Genomic DNA, 18,085 nt, shown 5'->3' with positions numbered 1-18,085 from the left:
GCAATTTACTGTTATTTAGCTAGGTTGTTTTTTTTTTTTTACTCCATAAGCAGTAGTTCCATCTTGCTGTTGAGTCAGGACATTGAATACACATTGTGTATTGTGTTACATCGGCCAATAAGCACTTTGAAATCTTTTATGCTTTCAGATTGAAAATTAAACATTAAGTATTATTAAACAGAAATAATGGATACTTTCATGCAATATTTAAACAAATGTCCAAGTAGCAACTGTTTTGCCCATGCTTAAGAGCAACAGGGACATGAATTGCTCACAAATACAGAGAATCATACATTAGAAAATAAAAGAGATGTTTCTGTTAATCATTAAATAATTTTAGGGTCAGTTCAGGTGCTGTGTACCATCACTGATGGCAAGTTAGCTGCAGTGGAGTATCTGTGTTCTGCAGAGCACTCCAATATCTTGCACAACAAGGGAAAGAATACCAGCAAAAGTTTTTCTCTTTAGTTATGAATAATTAAGTATCTGCATCCAAAGATCCCTAGGCACTTTACAGACTTCAACCATGTTGTCATGCTACCTATTCATCAGACAAGCCTTAGTATTCCATATGTAGGTGAGGAAAATAGTGCACAAAGTACTGAAGATAACTATATCATAACCAAGTCACTGACCCTTGGCTCAGCTTCTGCTCAACCCTTGACCAAACAATAGGAAATGGGTAGGATCCAAGCAAGCATAGGACAAGTGATATCAAAGGACGAAGAGCAGCCAGCCTCTACTGGGTACCTTTAGCGTACACATGGAGGAATTTGGGCTGGAAACATATGAGGAGAAACAAGAGTACATCAACACCAGGTACCACAAAGGAATTGTCCATGCCAGCCTTAGGTTCCCCTAGAACATGTGGTACTCGAGAAAGACTCGTCTTCAGAAACACCACACTGGTCCCACTGTTGTGTTGCTCCTTTGTTTTCACAGCACCGTAAGTAATGATACCAATCCCCCACAGGTCACTCTAAACCCTTGGCCAGAACAAAGGGACCTCAGACTTGTGTTATTCACATCTGGAGTTTTGTCCCATACTGCTGCTTTTCATCAAACAATCTCCTCCTTAATCTCCTCATAACATCGTTTGTATGCATTTAAGCAACTTCAGCTGAGGCTGTGCCAGGCAATCGGTCTGGGAGAAATTAGCAGCTTTTTTTGTAAAAACTAAGCTGTAGAAAATAGAGCAGTGAGACAGCAGTTCAACATAAACAATACAGATCCATTTCCTAGAGGAAAGGAAAACAGCTACACAATTAGCCACTATTTGCTGGGAGTGACTAACCTTGTGCCCTCATCCAGGGCCAATGTGCCTGTACTGGCTCTGACGCTGCGATAGATCCAGAGTCAAGTGAAACTGGTGACCAGTCACGAGTGGTGCAGGAGAGTTGCCAGGCAAGGACTGAAGAGTTATCCATGTGCCATGGATGGCATCAAACAGAGAAGAATCACAAGGGACTTCAGGTATGCCTTCTGTGGTTTAATTACCATTCAGACTACCAAGTAGGAGTTTTCTGACAAGAGAGGCTTTGATATGCTGGAACCACACTAGAGATATATTAAAAAGAAAAAAAGAAAAAAAGTCAGCCTATGGAGGTACAAATGGAATATGTACCCAAGGGCAGGTACTAATAAAAGAAATATCCAAGGGAATCCAGAGCTATAGGCAGCTGAAGAGTAGCTCTGGGGGGGTTCCCAGGAGTTATCCACCTGGATGTCATCTCCAAGAAACATAGGGCAAATAATGGATATTTTTATCCTTAATTCACAGAATTTTAGCCAGTTTTGTAGGTATACATAAGCTAGCTTCACTTCACAGTAGTACACTGCAGACCTTCTAGCAGACCCCCTGGAGCATGGGCTGCAAATCCTGCCCCCAGATTCTGTATGAATATTTTTATCTCCTGCTTCTATGGCTACGGCACTGGCAACACTTGGGGAATCTCTTTTAAAGTGAACCTCTGCCTACACGAACTGCACACACTTGATGCTTAGAGCTATTCTGACACTCTAAGTTGAGAAACAGTATATTGTTTTGACACTCTGAGACACTTTCTGCTTGCATTCTAGGGTAGGAAAACTAGCCAACCTCATTTCCAGTTTCTCCCTCTAGCACATGGACCAAGAATGTGGGGTTTGTCACATGCCCATGGGTTGACATTTTAATAGGAACTCTAAGTCAGATGATTAGCTGTTTGTCGCTGCTTCTGTGTGTATCATCTTCCTGCCCGCTGCTGTGCCAGTGACGTTATTGTTGTTATTGAGCTCGAGCAGAGGGCTGGGAATTCAGTGCCTGAAGTGGGAGGAGTGAGGCTTGTGGCTGCACAACCAGGGCTGCATGATCAGGGCAGGAAGAGTTCAGTAAGGAGATTTGTGATCCTCACATGGGATTTGTTGGGGAAGGAGATGTCCCCTAGAAATGCTCTCACAGGACATGTCTTTGATCAGACTGTGGAGAATCCTGAAACTACTGTCTGATTTGTCAACAGAAATTCAAACTAGATGATAGCTCATCTGCCTTGTGTAGAGTCCTGGAGATGGAAACACTGATTTACAGGACAACAGGAGTTTGAGATCAGTCTGTTAAAATCGCCATAATGGTTTGGTGGTGGGGTGAAACAACCTAGAAAATTTCCTTTCTTTTGTCCTTGAGGAAGAGGCATTTACAGACCTTCAACACACTTCAGTAACTGCTATCCTGCAGGCAGTTAGGAAGCAAGGAGGCCAAACACAAGTATTATAGAAAGGCGCAATGCCATGAAACCAGAATTTTCCCCAGGTCTGAACCCTGGGATTCCTTCAGTCTAGGTTAATTACTATGGCACTACACAAAAAATAATGCCTTCCTTCTGACTCACCCTTCTGAGATTCTCTGACACTACCTGCAACCATGGGGAAATGTCCACATGTCCTAGGACAGACAGAAACAAGTTGATGATGCTTCCTGCACAAACCTTATGCATATGAACTAGTGAAGGTTGGGACACACTGGTCTATGCTAGTCCCGCTGTGGGCTGCTCTGTCCTTACGAGATTCGGATGTGCAAACGTTGCAGCTGACCATTGGGCTGTGCAGGCCACACTACACCATACTGAGTAGTAAAAGCTTAGACACTAAAGCACCTGCCAGAGTTTTGAGGGACACACTAGGGCCATTCAAAAGTAGATGTCGTGGTTCAGGCTAGAAGAATCCTACCCTGACATGCCTGTTTATTGCCACTGACCACAAAGCAGTTTAAAGTGACAGGTTCAGCAGTACATGCCTACATTGTAAGTGTAGGTGTGGTTTCTATCCCATGCCCATTTACATTTCTGTGCCAGGCAAAAATATCTGGGAACTGCCACCACCTGAGCATGTCTCAAATGAGGTAAATGTATGTAATAAACAACTCTAAGAGTTAGAGATGTTTGTTCATTAAAGCTCCTTAAAAGGTTAGAGATGTTTGTTCATTAACACTTCTTAAAAGGAAACGCTCAGGGGTTATTGTGCAACATGGGAAGCCCCTGCCCTTTGTTATGCAATTGCCTTAAATGTTCGATCCTCTAAAGGTGGAAGGGGGGCAGGGGTAGGTGAGAAGATAGGAGATTAACCGCCTGACAACAGAGGACACATTCGCAGAAAGAACGAATGACGTGGCACTCTGAGCAACGAGCCCGGGACCCTATAAAAGGATGGAATAAGGTTTTTCCCGCGCGCGCCACTGGAGAAGTGAATCTCATGGCCGCCAGCGCTGTTTTTGCTTATTGCGTTGAAATCTACCGGGAATAAATTTCTGTTATTCAAGTTAATTTCGAGTCGAATATCTGGGAACTGCCACCACCTGAGCATGTCTCAAATGAGGTAAATGTATTTCCTCCATAACTCTCCTACATACATGCAAGATGAGAGACTACAGTGCACCAGGGTTTGGAGAGGGAGCATTACTACAAGGCCTCAGTTCAAGAAGCAGTGTGTTACTGGGTGGAAAGGTGGGTGGTGGCCAGTATATCAAACAGCTCTCTGCAATGCAGAGGGCACAAGCTAGCACCCTGCATCTGCTGTGGTGATTTGCAATATACCCTTCCTACACCTGGTGCTGGCATGAGTCCCACCCTGGAGGCAAATTAGGTGTGCATATTGTTATGTAGGGATAAAGCCAGCACTACTATGAGTTTCTTGGGGCAGCCTAAAGGATTTATATGAGTACTTGTAGAACAAGACCAAGGCTTTATGTTGCCCTGATCCTGTTTTTATCATTAAGGAGCTTGTACTTCAGTCTCTTCTGGATTTTTTCCATTCTAGCCATACTGTAGAAGCAGAGTGTCACCGAAACAGCAGCAATGTCTTTTCCTACACTTGTTCATTCTGGCTCAACACACTGGCACAGGGTTGAGTGAGATCTGGGAAACCTGGGTCCTTTCACCTCTGCCACTAGTGTGGCCTTGGAAAGTCACCTTATGCATCAGAGGCAGTTTGCTGTCCCACTCAGCCTCTACTACTGTGCTAGTGCCTCCTTGGAAAAGTTCTGTTCTCTGGATGAAGCATGCAATGAAATAATTATTTGATACACTCCCATTCATTATCCCCAGGGTAGCAGCAATTATTTTGTGCTGGTTTGAGCGTGCTGATCCATTCATTAATACCTTTTCTTTTGCTGGTCACTGAATAACTGTGAGCCAAACTACTCCTATCAAAAAAAAAACCAAAAACCAAAGACATTCCAAGTATGTGACAGCCGAGTAGCTGGGCTAAAACTGTCTGGCTATTTTGGCTTGTTTGCAGACAGTTCCCTTTAGCTGCCTGTTGTTTGTAACATGCATCTGGTCTGGCACACTATGTGACACACTTTCTGCCCCTTGTTGTTTAACCGAGGCGTTATAAAGAGAATAATCCAGATCCAACAGCGACAGGGATGGTCATGAAAAGCACTGGGTTTTTTTGGTTTTACATCTCACAGCCACTTAAGGAATAAGTTAGGCTCATCACACCCCGTTTTAGACATATGGAGGCGGATGCATTCAAGACTCACAGGTGGACACCAAGCCCCGGACCCCCGCCGGGGCCCGCTCCCACGCACGGAGCACCGCCCCACACCGCTGCTCCGCTGGGTAGAGAGGGAGGAGCAACGCGGCCATCCCCGCAGTCCCGGGTGGATTATGTGCCTGCTCACGCTGTATTTATAAACCCTGAGTCATGCTGGGGTTGGGGGTGGGGAGAAGGCGGTGCGGTGTCGCCCAATCGTATGTTTATTTGCTGCCCTATTAAAAAAACAAAACAAAACAAAACAAACACCTAATTATTTTTACATCTTTATTTATTTTGTTATTTATCGACGCGCAATAAATCAATGCACAAACAAAAATATGCGACCTTGCGCGGTGGAGGGGCGGAACGCGGCGCAGCGTGGCCGCCCTCACTCGTCGCCCCCGCTGCGCCACGCCTCCCCCTGTCACGCGTGGGCTTGGAAGGTGGGACACCCCTTCTGCCCCCCCCTCCCCGATGCGTGAAGGGCCCTTACCTTTCCCCCCCCCCTCCTCGTCCTTCTCGGGCGATGTAGACCCCAGTCCCTCCTGCAGACAGCTAGAGCCCCCACCCCAGCCTCACCGTGACGGCGGGGGGAGGTTTTTGTGTGGGGGAGTGTGTGTGTGCGCCTCCCCGTGACGTCACAGCGCCCAATTTTCCGTTTGCTCCCACCGCACGGCTCGGGATTGCACTGCGCTTGCGGGGGTGTCCGCCGAGTACCCGGCCGTAGGGGACACAGCCCGGCGACAGCCCTCGGTAGGCGAGGTGACAGCCCGGCAGCATGAAGTTCCAGTACAAGGAAGACCACCCGTTCGAGTACAGGAAAAAAGAAGGGGAGAAAATCAGGAAGAAATATCCCGACAGAGTCCCTGTGAGTGTGGGCTGCGAGGGCAGCGGCGGCGATCGCCGCCTTTGTTTTTCTTTGGCGGCTGTCGCCTGCTTCTTTCTTTATATTGTGTCAAGGCCAAAGAAATTGAATTAGTAACGATGTTTGTTATCTTGATGTTGTGATTCTGATTCCCGGCTGCTGTTCTCTTTAGTGCAAAGCAATGGCTGTTTGTTATGTACGAAGGTCTATATCGGCGAGTGGGTGCGGGGTGTAATACATCCTTTTTCTCTAGGATCTGCAGTAACTCGACAGCGAGAATGCTGCTAATTTTTTTCTGGCAGCCTGCGTGCGTGGGGTTGGGGGTGGGGAAGGAGCTTACCATTAGCTCTGTAAAAATGGAGGAGAACAATGAGTGAGTTAACCGGGTACTCCTCATAGAAAACAAGGTCTGTATCCATGTCACCTGATACTTTCCCATTATTTTTATTTTACCTTTTTTTTTGCCTGTCTTTTTGATGCAATCTTGCTCTGTTCTTTTCCTTTGCATGAGAGAAAAATGATACTTCTCAGGTTTTCTTCCCTCCTGTTTAATCATCCTGTGGAAAAAATGTGACTTGAAAAACAAGGTCATCTTCTCTCTCAACTTTGCTTCCTCATCCTTAGGTCTCTTCAGAGTGCCCGTGGAAAACTTCTAGCTTTATAATTACTACTAGTAATTAAAAAAAAAAAAAAAAAAAAAAAGTCAAATCAAGTTGATTGTGATTTTTTTTTATTGTTCCTTTTTTAATGAATGTTTTGCAAATGTTCTTTCTTTCCATCCCCACTGGAGAGGTCTGTCCTAGATTTACTGCCCAGGGGTACTGAGTGTAAAATAACTTTCACTACCCTGTAAATCTAAGGACAAGGGGGAACAGTTAGCACTACATGTTTTCCCTGCAGGTTAGCACCATTTTTGATCTTGGGAGTAGCCCTCAACTGGACTTGAAAAATGTTTTTGGGAGGCAGTATTCAGGTGCACTTGTCCTAACTGTTTTTGGGACCCCTGGCATAGCACAGCAGGTTGAGCATGCAGCGAGTCAGTGGTGAAGTGTGTGCGGTTCTGTGTTTTAAGATGAGGACCTCAGAGGGCTCTGTAGATCAGGAATGAGACAAGCTGTAAACTGAGTATTAGTATGACAGATTGTACAGCAGATCATGATAGATGTGTCTGGGAGAGCTGTGTGGGAGCCTGGGACCAGTCCCGGTCTGGCAAGAGAGAAGTCAAGATAGAGGAACATCAGCAGATCTTTATGGGGAAAGCCAGGACCAAAATAGCAAGATGTGCTGTAGTTAAAGATAAATGAAAATGGCACATGGCAAGGCCCAGATGTGAATTGTCGGGGGTAGCATCTTGTCAGAGCTGCATACGGAGCAAATGAATGCAGTATACGACTGTTCTTTGCATCACTTCTGTGGCTGCCCTTCCCGACAGCAAGATGCTTGAAGATGACATCCATTTGGCTGCCTACACTGCAGTGCCCTGGTATATCTCAGCATTTTGCTGAAATTATACTGTTGGCACGGTCCCACATTACCACAGTCACCACCCAGCAACCACAGACATACAGACAAACTGTTTCTGCCCTTTTGATTTTCTTTCTGGATTTGTTTCTGTGTGTGAAGGATTTAGTGCTTCAGAAGAGATACCTCTGTTATCAGGTAAACTGACTACAGTTGATAGTCAGATTAGCAGGGTACCTCCATTCCATCTCTGCTTCTTTGCAAGAAGGACATCTCTCTTAAACTCAATGATGATCTGGTATAAATTTTTCCTAGGGGCTTAGAAGCCCCAGCACTCTCACCTCTTCCACATAGGCATGACTTCTTTTTCTTTATTAGCTAATGACCACACTACAAACCACCCTTTTGAGTCAGGGTGGTCACATTAGTGCTGCTAGCTAGCAGTTCTGCTTGTCAGTAGTTTTTGAAATTGGAGGCAAGAACTAAAGGTTTCTCTCCACTTCAATGTATTGTGTTAGATATTGCCTTGTTGGATGCACAGGTAAAAAAAAAATGTGCAAAATGCTGTTGCTGTTAGCCTGCACCTGTTCAATGAGATTGTGGAACTGTCCTTCCTTCACAGCACTTACCAACTCCATCTTGTATGGAAATGCATGTCCTACCACAAACTGCCTGAAAGAGTCTTGTACTAATTGAGATGCTTGCAGTTGTTGAAGTAGCAGACATGATCATGTTTCTATTTTAAAAACAAATGTAGAATTTTCAGGGGGTTTGGCTGTGTTGGCAGCATCTGGATCATAGTGGAGAGATGTCCAAGCTAGCACCTCTGTGGTGTGACGTGCTTTGCAGATACTTACTTGGGTCTAGAAGGAGTTGTGTACTTTGCCCAGACTAAATACACATCTGTAAAGATCATCATCTTTACATTTTTTTCTCTGCAACAGTGTCTCAATGATGTGACAACACCATTTTGCTTCCAGAGAAGGCTTAATCCACAGCAGGTCAGCCTTTTCTGTTACACAACAGATACAGTTGCAGCTTTGGGTTGCCAAAGAGCTAAGGGATGCGTGGATCCCTTAGAAATTAGTCCAACCATGTCTCACATGGAGTATTTTAATTATAGAGTCTAATGGAATTAAAAACTTGAGGAGGTTCAGAAGATCCAGCTTCTTGTTTAGATGGTCAAAATGGCTTCTGCAGAACAGCAAGCCACACAGATTGAATCATGGAATATAGCTCTTAGCAGTTCAAAAATGCATATGACAAAACCAACCAAGCAAACAAAAAACTGCCTTCATTTTATTTTCCTGCATGAACCCAGTAGTTCCATGGAAACATACCTCCAGTATTTGGAAAGGTTTTCAAGGATTTTAATGGAAGTCGCTCAGGTCATTTTGGAATACTTCCTGCTTCTGAGGTAAACATTTTGCCTAACTCTGGTAAAAAGAAAATTCCTGTGGCAGAAGATCCCTTAGTCTGTTTGACCTTAAAGGTGCTGAGCTTCATATTTTTCTGTCATAGCAACATTAGATTATAATGAGAATTACTGTTTTCTGTCAAAGCTGTCTGTGGTTCCAGTTATCCAGATGGTAGCCTGTTTTAAAATTATTAGATATTTATATGAATAAGGAAATGTCCATAAGTGTATGAAGTAGGGAAAATAAACTCACAGGATATGAATTTCAAAGTAAAAGGTCGCTACTGAAGAATTGGGGTTAAAAACCAAACCAAACCAAATCAAAAAACCAGCAACAACAAGAAAACATTCCCCAATGAGCTGTAGTTCCTTTTAAATTATTTCCTTCATTCTAGAGCACTTGCTATTGGTGAATGCAGAAATTAGGATGTGGGACTACTGGGAGTAGGGCTGATTTTGTGCTAGGTAGTTTAGAACTGTAACCTGGAAACAGTTCCACTTCCTTGTGATACTTCTTGTGTTGATGTGTTAGACTCCTGTCAGCTCCTTTATACAAAATTAACTTGTGCGGGTACCATCAAGGTGACCTGATTTTTTTTTCCTTGGCTATTATGGTTTATTTTTATGTCTGTTCCAGTCTCCATGTTTCACTCACTGTGCTTACTGCTGCAGTCTTAGGCTCCTAGCACAGCTATTTCCAGTGATTTTAAGTCTTCTTCTCACCTACCTGTTCTTTAATGTCAGGTATTTGTTATAACATAAATAAATTTCTAATCTGAAGGGTAATATCTTTTTCCACTGATGCTTTTTGGTCCATTTCATTTTATGATACTCATGGGTCATTTCTTGCTTTTTCTTACACTCTTCAGGTAATTGTGGAAAAAGCACCAAAAGCCAGAGTACCTGATCTAGACAAAAGGAAGTATCTTGTGCCTTCTGACCTCACAGGTAACTAAATCTACCTCCTTTCTTCCTGATTTTCGGTGAGAAGGTCTCAGAAGTGCTTTTCACTCTCTGATCAGCAAGAGGAAAATATCCAGGCAGGCTCAACATCTTGTCATTGACCCAGTTTACCTGGCTGTCCTTCTTATATTTACATACTTTACAGCCTGGATTACTACATGCAGCGTTCTCTGAGATCTTCTGAGGCATGCCACTGGCTTAACTAACATGCATGTGTCACAGCTGACTTCTACCCATGATGAAAATGACTGAATTTTGTATCATAGGCAGTAGCATAATCATCAGTCAATGATAACCTTGCTGCAGAGTTGCCAGAGGCTGTAACCTTCTTGCAGGAAGAGACAGGTGCTTAAAATAGTCCCATTGTTTTCTACCCCTGTGTTTGGAGTCATGGCTACAAAGTCCCTTTTCTGAATGGTCATGGCCATTTTTGTCTGTGTTTACCTTTGTTTTCATTTGAGAACATGAATGAGTTAAAGGAACAGCATTTCTTTTTCTTGCAGTATGTAATGGCTTGCGGAATGCATTCTTGTGCAACATAGCTCAAGCAACTACTGAGGGATTTGTTTTCCAGAATGATATGACCATTTGCGCCAAGGCTAAATTCTCTAAGGTGTTTTGGATCTATAGGATGTAAAGGTTAAGCTAGTTAGAGGTCTTCCCACCAGTCCCTGCAGTAGAGCATTTCATACCATAGCAGGTGGAGTTTGGATCTAGAGTGCACAGGGCCTGAGGCATGTACCTGAGAAACTGCCAGCTCTGAAGGCAATAAGTGCTAATATGGTTACAATAGTGAAGTTACTGCTGTTTCCCACATTGTTCATTTTCCCCTACTTTTTACACACAGAATGTGACTTCCACCATCAAAACAAAACAACGGTAAAAACAAACAAACAAAAAACCCCAACAACACATTCTTTCTGCATCTAAGGCATTCTTCTCTGTTCCTCTTCAGTTGGCCAGTTCTACTTCTTAATCCGAAAGCGGATCCACCTGAGGCCAGAAGATGCCTTATTCTTCTTTGTCAATAATACCATCCCTCCCACCAGTGCTACCATGGGCCAGCTGTATGAGGTAAGCCTGCCCCATCTTTTTCTCCTTTTGTTGGAGTCCCCAGAAGGATGGATATCCTCACTGAAGGACAACTGAGCACTACTACACTGACAGCAGATGCAGCTTGGTCAAAGATATCTGAACATGGACCCTCTTGGCCTGGGCTATATCCCATCATCTGTTTAGGGAAGTTCCATCCTGCAGTTATAAAGAGGAGCCTGGGGAGCCTCATCATTTTAATTATTTGTTTGCTACATGAAAGGGTTGTTCTATCAGGTGGGGAATAGTTGCTGCAGCAGTGATAAGTTGGTTTAACAATCTTTAACAAAGTATTGAAATAAACTACTTATATTTCAGATATTGTGTCTGGGGTGAAGGGTGTAGCATGCACACTAGCCTTCCTGTGTATACAGAAGAAATTTCTTTTTAGCCAGTAAAAGAACACAGTGTCACTGGGCAGCCGCCCATGTATACATACCTCATCAAGGAACACTTATTCTTTGTTGAAAATTACTTTTTCATAGCTTGTATGGTATATGTGAGTCTCTTGTAGGACACTGTGAACATTGCTGCCCCCATTTTTGCTGAGCAGTGTTATTTGATTGACTTTAAAGGCATATTGTGCCCATCAGAGGAACGTTCCTCAATTACATAGCCATTATATCATGGCTGGTTTGCAGCCTGGATTGATTTATCCATGGTTTCTCCTTCTACTGTGTTTGTGTGTTTTAACAGGAGAGCTCCAGTATGGTTCTGTGAGCCCTATTTGACCTGTCCCTTTTTGACAATAACTGGACACTTTGTATGTGGACTGATTAAGATAACATAAGATTAACACACGCAGGGAGCTTTCCAAATCTGGACATGTTGCAGGAAGGTATGTCTGACTGTCCAGAGCTGAAATCAGAACTCTGTTCCTGGCACTCTGCAGACTTCTTGTGTCAGTGTCATCAGTGTCATATATAAAAACAGGACTAGAAATATAGCCACTTGTCAAAGTGTTCTAAAAAACAACAAATATAACCACATTTACCAATTACTGAAGTATCTAGAGGTGATTTTTGACCTGTTAAAGCTTTCGAAGTCTCTCCTCTCAATCTTAAGGCTTTACCAGCACTGAGATTCTGCTGCACATCCTGCAACAGTCAGAGCTGTTTCTGTTGCACATTTGCAGAACCCTCAGGCTGTGGATCTTAAAGTAAATTCATTCTGTCCAGAAATGTTGAACTTAGCGGTAGAGCTATGGCCAGAGAGAAGGGGTTGCTATATGCTCTCTTTGGTATGAGGAAGCCTTTGATGTACAGGGGGAGAAAGAGAGGTCATGCCCTCTTGTTGTTAAAATAATCTCTTGTTTGGGCTTTTTCACATGTAATGAGTTACAGGACTTTGGTTTGTTACTTTCTCCCTTTCTCTCCTTGCAGGATAACCATGAGGAGGACTATTTTCTCTATGTGGCCTACAGTGATGAGAGCGTCTATGGCAAGTGAGCACCAGCCCCTCAGGCATGCAGGCGAGATGGACTGATGGAATGGATTTGGGGGAGAGTGTTGAAGAGGAGGAAGGAGGATGCCTGAGAAGAGGGGAAGAAAACTGGAAGTGAACCACATGCACAATGCCATCATCTTCCATGCATTAATTATAATCATTATTTTTTAAATTGAGGGAAGGGAGGGTAGGGGGACAATGTGTGAAAGGGTGAACTGAAAACCTAACGAAGGGTTCTGTGCTGAGGGATGGAGAGACTCCACTGTCTGTAGTTCTCTTGACACAGCTGGAAGTAGTTAGCCAGTGCTGGAGTCTACTAGACAAGCCAGTGTGGTGGAGCTCCAGGAGAGTGACTGGGCAGGATGGCCATTTTTCTGTAACCCTTTCATTGGATGAAGAAGGCATGCCATATATTGTACACTGACCTTTGTCACGCCTTGCCCATTGGCATGGGCTGCACTCCTGTGAGCATTCAGTGAGCTGTGAAATACTTCACTCTGCCCACAGAAGGCTGTCAGTCCTCACTCCAGCTGCTAGCTGTGAAGCTTTCCAAGAGTATTGTGTTTCCCATCACTTCCATCAGTATTAGAAGGGCTACTTCTAAGGCCTGGGCACTCAGCAGCAGTGAGATGTGAAGGTTGGGGAAAAGAAGGAAGGACCTTATTTTTTTTTTTTCCTTTTTTGCTTTAATTGCAAGTGCTGGACAGAAAAAAATTGAGACAACCCTTTTATTCTTTTTGGTGAAGCCAACTGATAAACTCATAAGCACAGGGCTAGAAAGGACCTCAAGAAAATGACTAGCCCACTCCAGATCTGAGACAGGACTGAGTATACCAAACATGTCCACCATGACTGCTCATCTAACTTGTTCATAGTAAACTCCACAGAGGCAGATCCTGGAAGCTGCCAAGATTGTCTGTTCAGTTCCTAGCTAGTCTACAAGTGAGAGCTTTTCTTGCTAATTAACTTTAGTCTCCCTTGCTGTGCATTAAAGCAACTAACTACTAATGGTCTTGTTATTGCTGAACACAGAAAATTATCTGTCAGTGTTGTCCTTGTATCAGTCTTCTGCAGATTTGAAAATGGCAGAAGTCCTGTGGGTTTAGTCTTCCCTTCCATGTCTCATCCCTGCACAGCCCTTGCACTACATGCACAAGCAGAAGAAATCAGTCTCTCCATGTATGTCTTGCTGGCTTTTTGTGATTGGACAACAGTGCCACCCTTTGCCACAAGAGAAGTGCTTTTAGACTTGAAGGGAAAGGGGAATGGATCCTCTATAAATTTTGTTTTATTTTATTTTAAGCCAGTGTTTTTCTTAGAAAGGTGCCAGATACATGCTGTCCTGTGCAAGCTTTATGCTGTCATGTCAAAGCAGTTTCTTCCCAGTGGCACAAATAGCAGATTTTCCCATAACTGCCATAACTCTGATGAAGGGATGGAGTTTGGGGACTGAGCTGACTTTCAGGAAAATTCTGGGATTTTATCTAAAAATCAGAGAACTGGACCCGAGTTACTGTAAACATTCCTACATTTGAGAGAGGGACCAAGAAGGAGGAAAGGAGAAGAAGGTTAAAGAAGACAGGCAGATTCCAAAGTAAGCTGAAGGTGTTTGCTCTATTTATGTGAAGCTAGATATCAATTCTCTGTGTTCCTCAGGAGTGAGAAATCAAGATGAGTGCTCTTCTGCTTGTGGGAGAGAGGAAATCAGGTTTCAACCTTCTCAGCCATTTTGTTCCGTGGAGGTACACAGAGTAAAGGAGCAGGCTAGGAAGTGTGAAGTGGGAGTAACTGGCAGAACTGTGTGAAGGTCAGGGAAGGCAGCTTAGAGGGGCAGTGGGATCACTGCCCATGTGGTATGTGAAGTAGCAGAAGGAGAGAAGGGAAGGACTGCAAAGGATGTAGACAGGGTAGTTGCAATGGGCAGACAGAAAGTGAGGGAACAAAGGATGAAATGGTTAGGTTAGTATTCCCCAGTTTTTGATCTTGAACTTCAGGTTTGTTGTTCCATCATGCATTTATCTGGAATAAATGCATTTGGATGAGTTATACCTACTGCCAACTTAGGTAACTTCAGTATCTGTCTTCAGTGCTCCATCCTCTCTTTTTGGCCCACTCTCCTCCAATTACCAGGCTCTTCTGCCATTGTTGGGTGCAATTTTGCATCAGTGTTTTGTTTTAGGAAGCTCTGAATGTTCTGAAGCAGAGAACAGACACAGGAGGCTTTCTAGAGTAAAATACAAGGTGCGGGCAGGTGGTGTGCATCTCTGTGCTGCTCTCCCACTTGCTCACACACGCGCTGCCGAGCATGTGGTTGTGTGTGGTCTCGGATGAGCCCATGCTTAGGCACACTCTGGGGAGAAAGAGTTGGCATCTAGGGTGCTCGATTTTGTGCTCAGACCTCCCCTCCCTCTGCTGGGTTTATAAGTGACATGTGTGGGACTAATCTCAGCTGTTTGTTACATGTAGAGTTACAGTTTAATTTAGTTATTTTACCATTCTTTTAACTGGATTGTGGCATTTACTTCTGTTTTTGCGCTAGTCTGATATTGTATGAGGTAATGATGGTAATTCTTTTTTGTGTTGGTTAGCTGCAGGTTCTTGTAAAATAAAGTTCATACTACTTGAGCTAAAACAACCAATCAATAAAGATGCATTTAAAAATCACAGGCTTGGTCCAGAATGTGTGACTGCAGCATTTGTTTCCACATGTGTGCTTATAAATAGGGGAGCAGCTTTGTCAGAACTTTTTGCCACTGCTTTTTCCCAGAACCCCAAATTTCCTCTGTCCTGTCTGCCAGGACAAGCCACATCTCTTCTTTTTTTGATTATGTTGTCACATGCACACACTTGGCCATGTGTTTCTGTGCCACCAATGTGCACTTTAATTAGACCTAGATGACATGAGAAGGTCTTAAGAAGTGTAGTGGATGCACTGAGACATTCTCTGCCATTTTAAGGTCCTGAACAGTCCTAGCGAGTTGACAGGGCCCCAAGGGCACCACCAGCCCTGACTGTCCTTGCTAGGCCCTCAGGGTCACCTGTCACCCTGCCCATGGCCCACCTGTCACCCTGCCCATGGCCCACGACCATGTAATGCTGTCAGCCCCGATGATGCCACAGCAGAGTGGTGATGCCAGCTTACCACAGCCCTGCCCAGTCCTAGGCCCTGGACAAGCCAGGCCCACAGGGCCCAGCCTTGGCCCATCCCTCTCTCCACAGCCCTGCCATCGCCAGGCATGGGCCTGGGTCTGATCCTGACCCCAGCCTGCAGGTGGGATTCCTGTCTTGACCTGCCTCATCACCATGATGTGTTTGGATCTGGCCACCATCCCTGGGCCTTTCCAGCTCCCACATCGGGTCCTGTAGGATGGGTCCCGTGGTTCCCTGTGGGCCATTGTCCCTCAGGGAGCCACCAGCCCTCACTGTCTCAGGATAGCTCAGGCTGAGGTGGGATTCCCATGGGCAGAGGGCATGGGAGGGATCCTGGGGTGCCCTTTAAAGATAGCAAAAGCAAAGATAAGGGAATCTGTGGCTCATTGAAAAGTAAGTCTGCAGTGGTGACAGATCTAGGCTGCTTGTCCTTGTGGATATTTGTGCGCTGAGAGGGAAGGAGTCCTGCTGGGAGCTGGCGAGACGAGCAGCCACCATTTGCTCAGTGCCGTAACTCTGCATCAGGTACTGTCAGCACACAGGGAGGAAAGGGACACGTGCTGTCATCTGAGGAAGCAGCAAGAGATATGTCACTTCTTCTGCCTTCTCGTCACCTGCGATTTTGTGCAGGTGCCACTGGCCAGAGCAGCAGAAAAGGGCCATGCCAGTGCTGCGGAGGGGCGACTGTCAACTGTCCCCCTGCTACACACTGAGTGAGAGAGTTGCACAGAGCACTGAAGTCAAGAATTGTGGCACTAAAATTCACAGGAATAAAACTTGCTAGGCCAAATAGATCTTCTTTTCCCCACTGCATACAGGTTGGAGCCAAAGTATGAGCTTTTGTTGCTGTTGCTGAGGGAGACAGTAATTCATCCTGCACTGTGTAAACTCAGAGCCTGCCCATAGCAGCAGTTTCTGTGCTCATGTCCACCAATGTGAATGAAACAAGTTCCCGCTGTATGGCAGAAGGGTGCTGTGCTTCCTGACAGATGGTCAGAGATCATCTGAAAGCTTACACTATCAGCTGAAATAATTTGAATATCAGCCTCAAACATAGTGCATGCTTTGCTGTCTAGGTTGTGGTATTGTCTGCTGAGTCACATAGAAAACCACCATGGAGTTATATCTGAATAAGCAGGCCTCTTCCACTGCCCCTATCACCCCTTTTCTGAGAAAATGGTGTACCAGTGATGTTTGTATGCCTTGTACCTGCGATGCTGCTTTTTTGTTTGTGTCAGTGCTGTCACTGAGAGAAACAGCAGTCAGGCACATTTACTGAATGTGATTTGCCTGATCCGTGTGTAAAATATTAGCCTGTGCTCAAAGACCGTCACCTTTATTCTGTGGGTTATGGAAATGGGCTTGGAGCAAGGCCTGGGGGAAACTAGAGGCTCAGCTGTTTAAGAGAGGTTAAGTAATTAATACTGTGTCTTGGTCACTATCACTGCACCTGGGATCCTCTCTGCAGTCATCCTGATGTTTGCTTTGGAAGAAAGCATCCTCCTGGAGCAGAGAGTACCTGAGGAAAAAGATGGCCTGAGTCATTAGGGTCACACAACCTCACTGTGAAGAGTATCTATTATCTTAACAACAGGTCCCAAATTATGCTAAAACCTGGTGTTTTCACTTCCCATAAAACAGTCATGTCTGAGATGAAAGAAACACTGATTAAAACAGAATAAGACTACCAGAGGGAGAAACTCCAGCTAATTCCTGTCACTCAACCTTGAATGAACAGTCCCCCATGATGAGCCACAGAGTGTGACTAGAGGCAGAGACTGACTGCTGGCAGGGCACTTGCAGGCCTGACACAGACAGAGCATGGCTGGCCACAAGCAGCAGCTGTCCCAGCTTGTGCTGCCAGTCTGTAGGAGGATGTTGGAAGTCCCATGGCATTTGTGTTCCTGGATGCTCGTCTGTCCACCATCCTAATATGTATTCAGTGCAACTGGAGCAAACAGCCATGTGCCAAAAATGGACACTGAGAAATGGAAATCAATAGGGAAATGCAGGATGGAAAAAATGCACAGGCTAATACACAGTCATGGCTTTAGTGCAAGATTAAAAGCAGGAGTGAAAAAGGAACCTGGAGCACTAAGAAAAGGTACTGCAGTATACAGCCACTAAGCTGCTTCTTATCTATGGAATGCAAAAGAAGACAAGAAAGCATCAGTTCACAGAAAACCTTGGAGGAAAGGAGCCCACTACCTACAGCCATATTTGAGAGGTGAAGAAACAGCAGCCTCTGTTCCTCTATCCTTTGCTTCAAATTGCATCATATACCATAAGAAAAATTGAGACACTTTTAGGCTGAATTTAACACACTGCAGGCAGCATAGAACAGAAAGCCAACAAGGTTTCCACCAAGTCAGTCATTAGGAGGGACTGTCAGATGGCATAATGCTTGAATGGGTATTGTCAAAAGTATCTGAGTTTAGATGTCAGTCTTGCAAAATTACAAATGACGAGCAAGTACGTGATGTCTGTGGCAGCCTGATTCTTGTAACAATAGCTCACATGTGACTGCTTTAGAAAACATGAACTAATTTTGTATAAATTCTCTTTTGTGGCCCACCCTCTCCTGGGCTAGGAACACACCTTTCTCACACTGCTGCCTTCTTAAAATGCATTTAGATCTCTATGCTCCTTGAAGCACTGGGGACTAAGGGTCAAAATAC

General features: G+C 44.5%; 1 protein-coding gene across 1 annotated transcript; it reads left to right on the top strand.

Moving 5' to 3' along the window:
* The first annotated feature begins 5,695 nt into the window (after nt 1-5,695).
* Nucleotides 5,696-14,915, top strand: GABARAPL1 (GABA type A receptor associated protein like 1). Its single transcript, XM_080363634.1, has 4 exons — nt 5,696-5,881; nt 9,626-9,704; nt 10,675-10,793; nt 12,194-14,915. Exons 1-4 carry the CDS (start codon nt 5,792-5,794, stop codon nt 12,257-12,259), a joined length of 354 nt encoding a protein of 117 aa, XP_080219760.1. The 5' UTR covers nt 5,696-5,791; the 3' UTR covers nt 12,260-14,915.
* The last annotated feature ends 3,170 nt before the right edge of the window (nt 14,916-18,085 follow it).

The sequence above is a fragment of the Nesoenas mayeri genome (genome assembly GCF_963082525.1).
Source record: "Nesoenas mayeri genome assembly, chromosome: 1".
NCBI classification, from domain to species: Eukaryota; Metazoa; Chordata; class Aves; order Columbiformes; family Columbidae; genus Nesoenas; species Nesoenas mayeri.
Note: the sequence above shows the minus strand (reverse complement) of the source record. Positions and strands in the feature narration are given on the sequence as shown.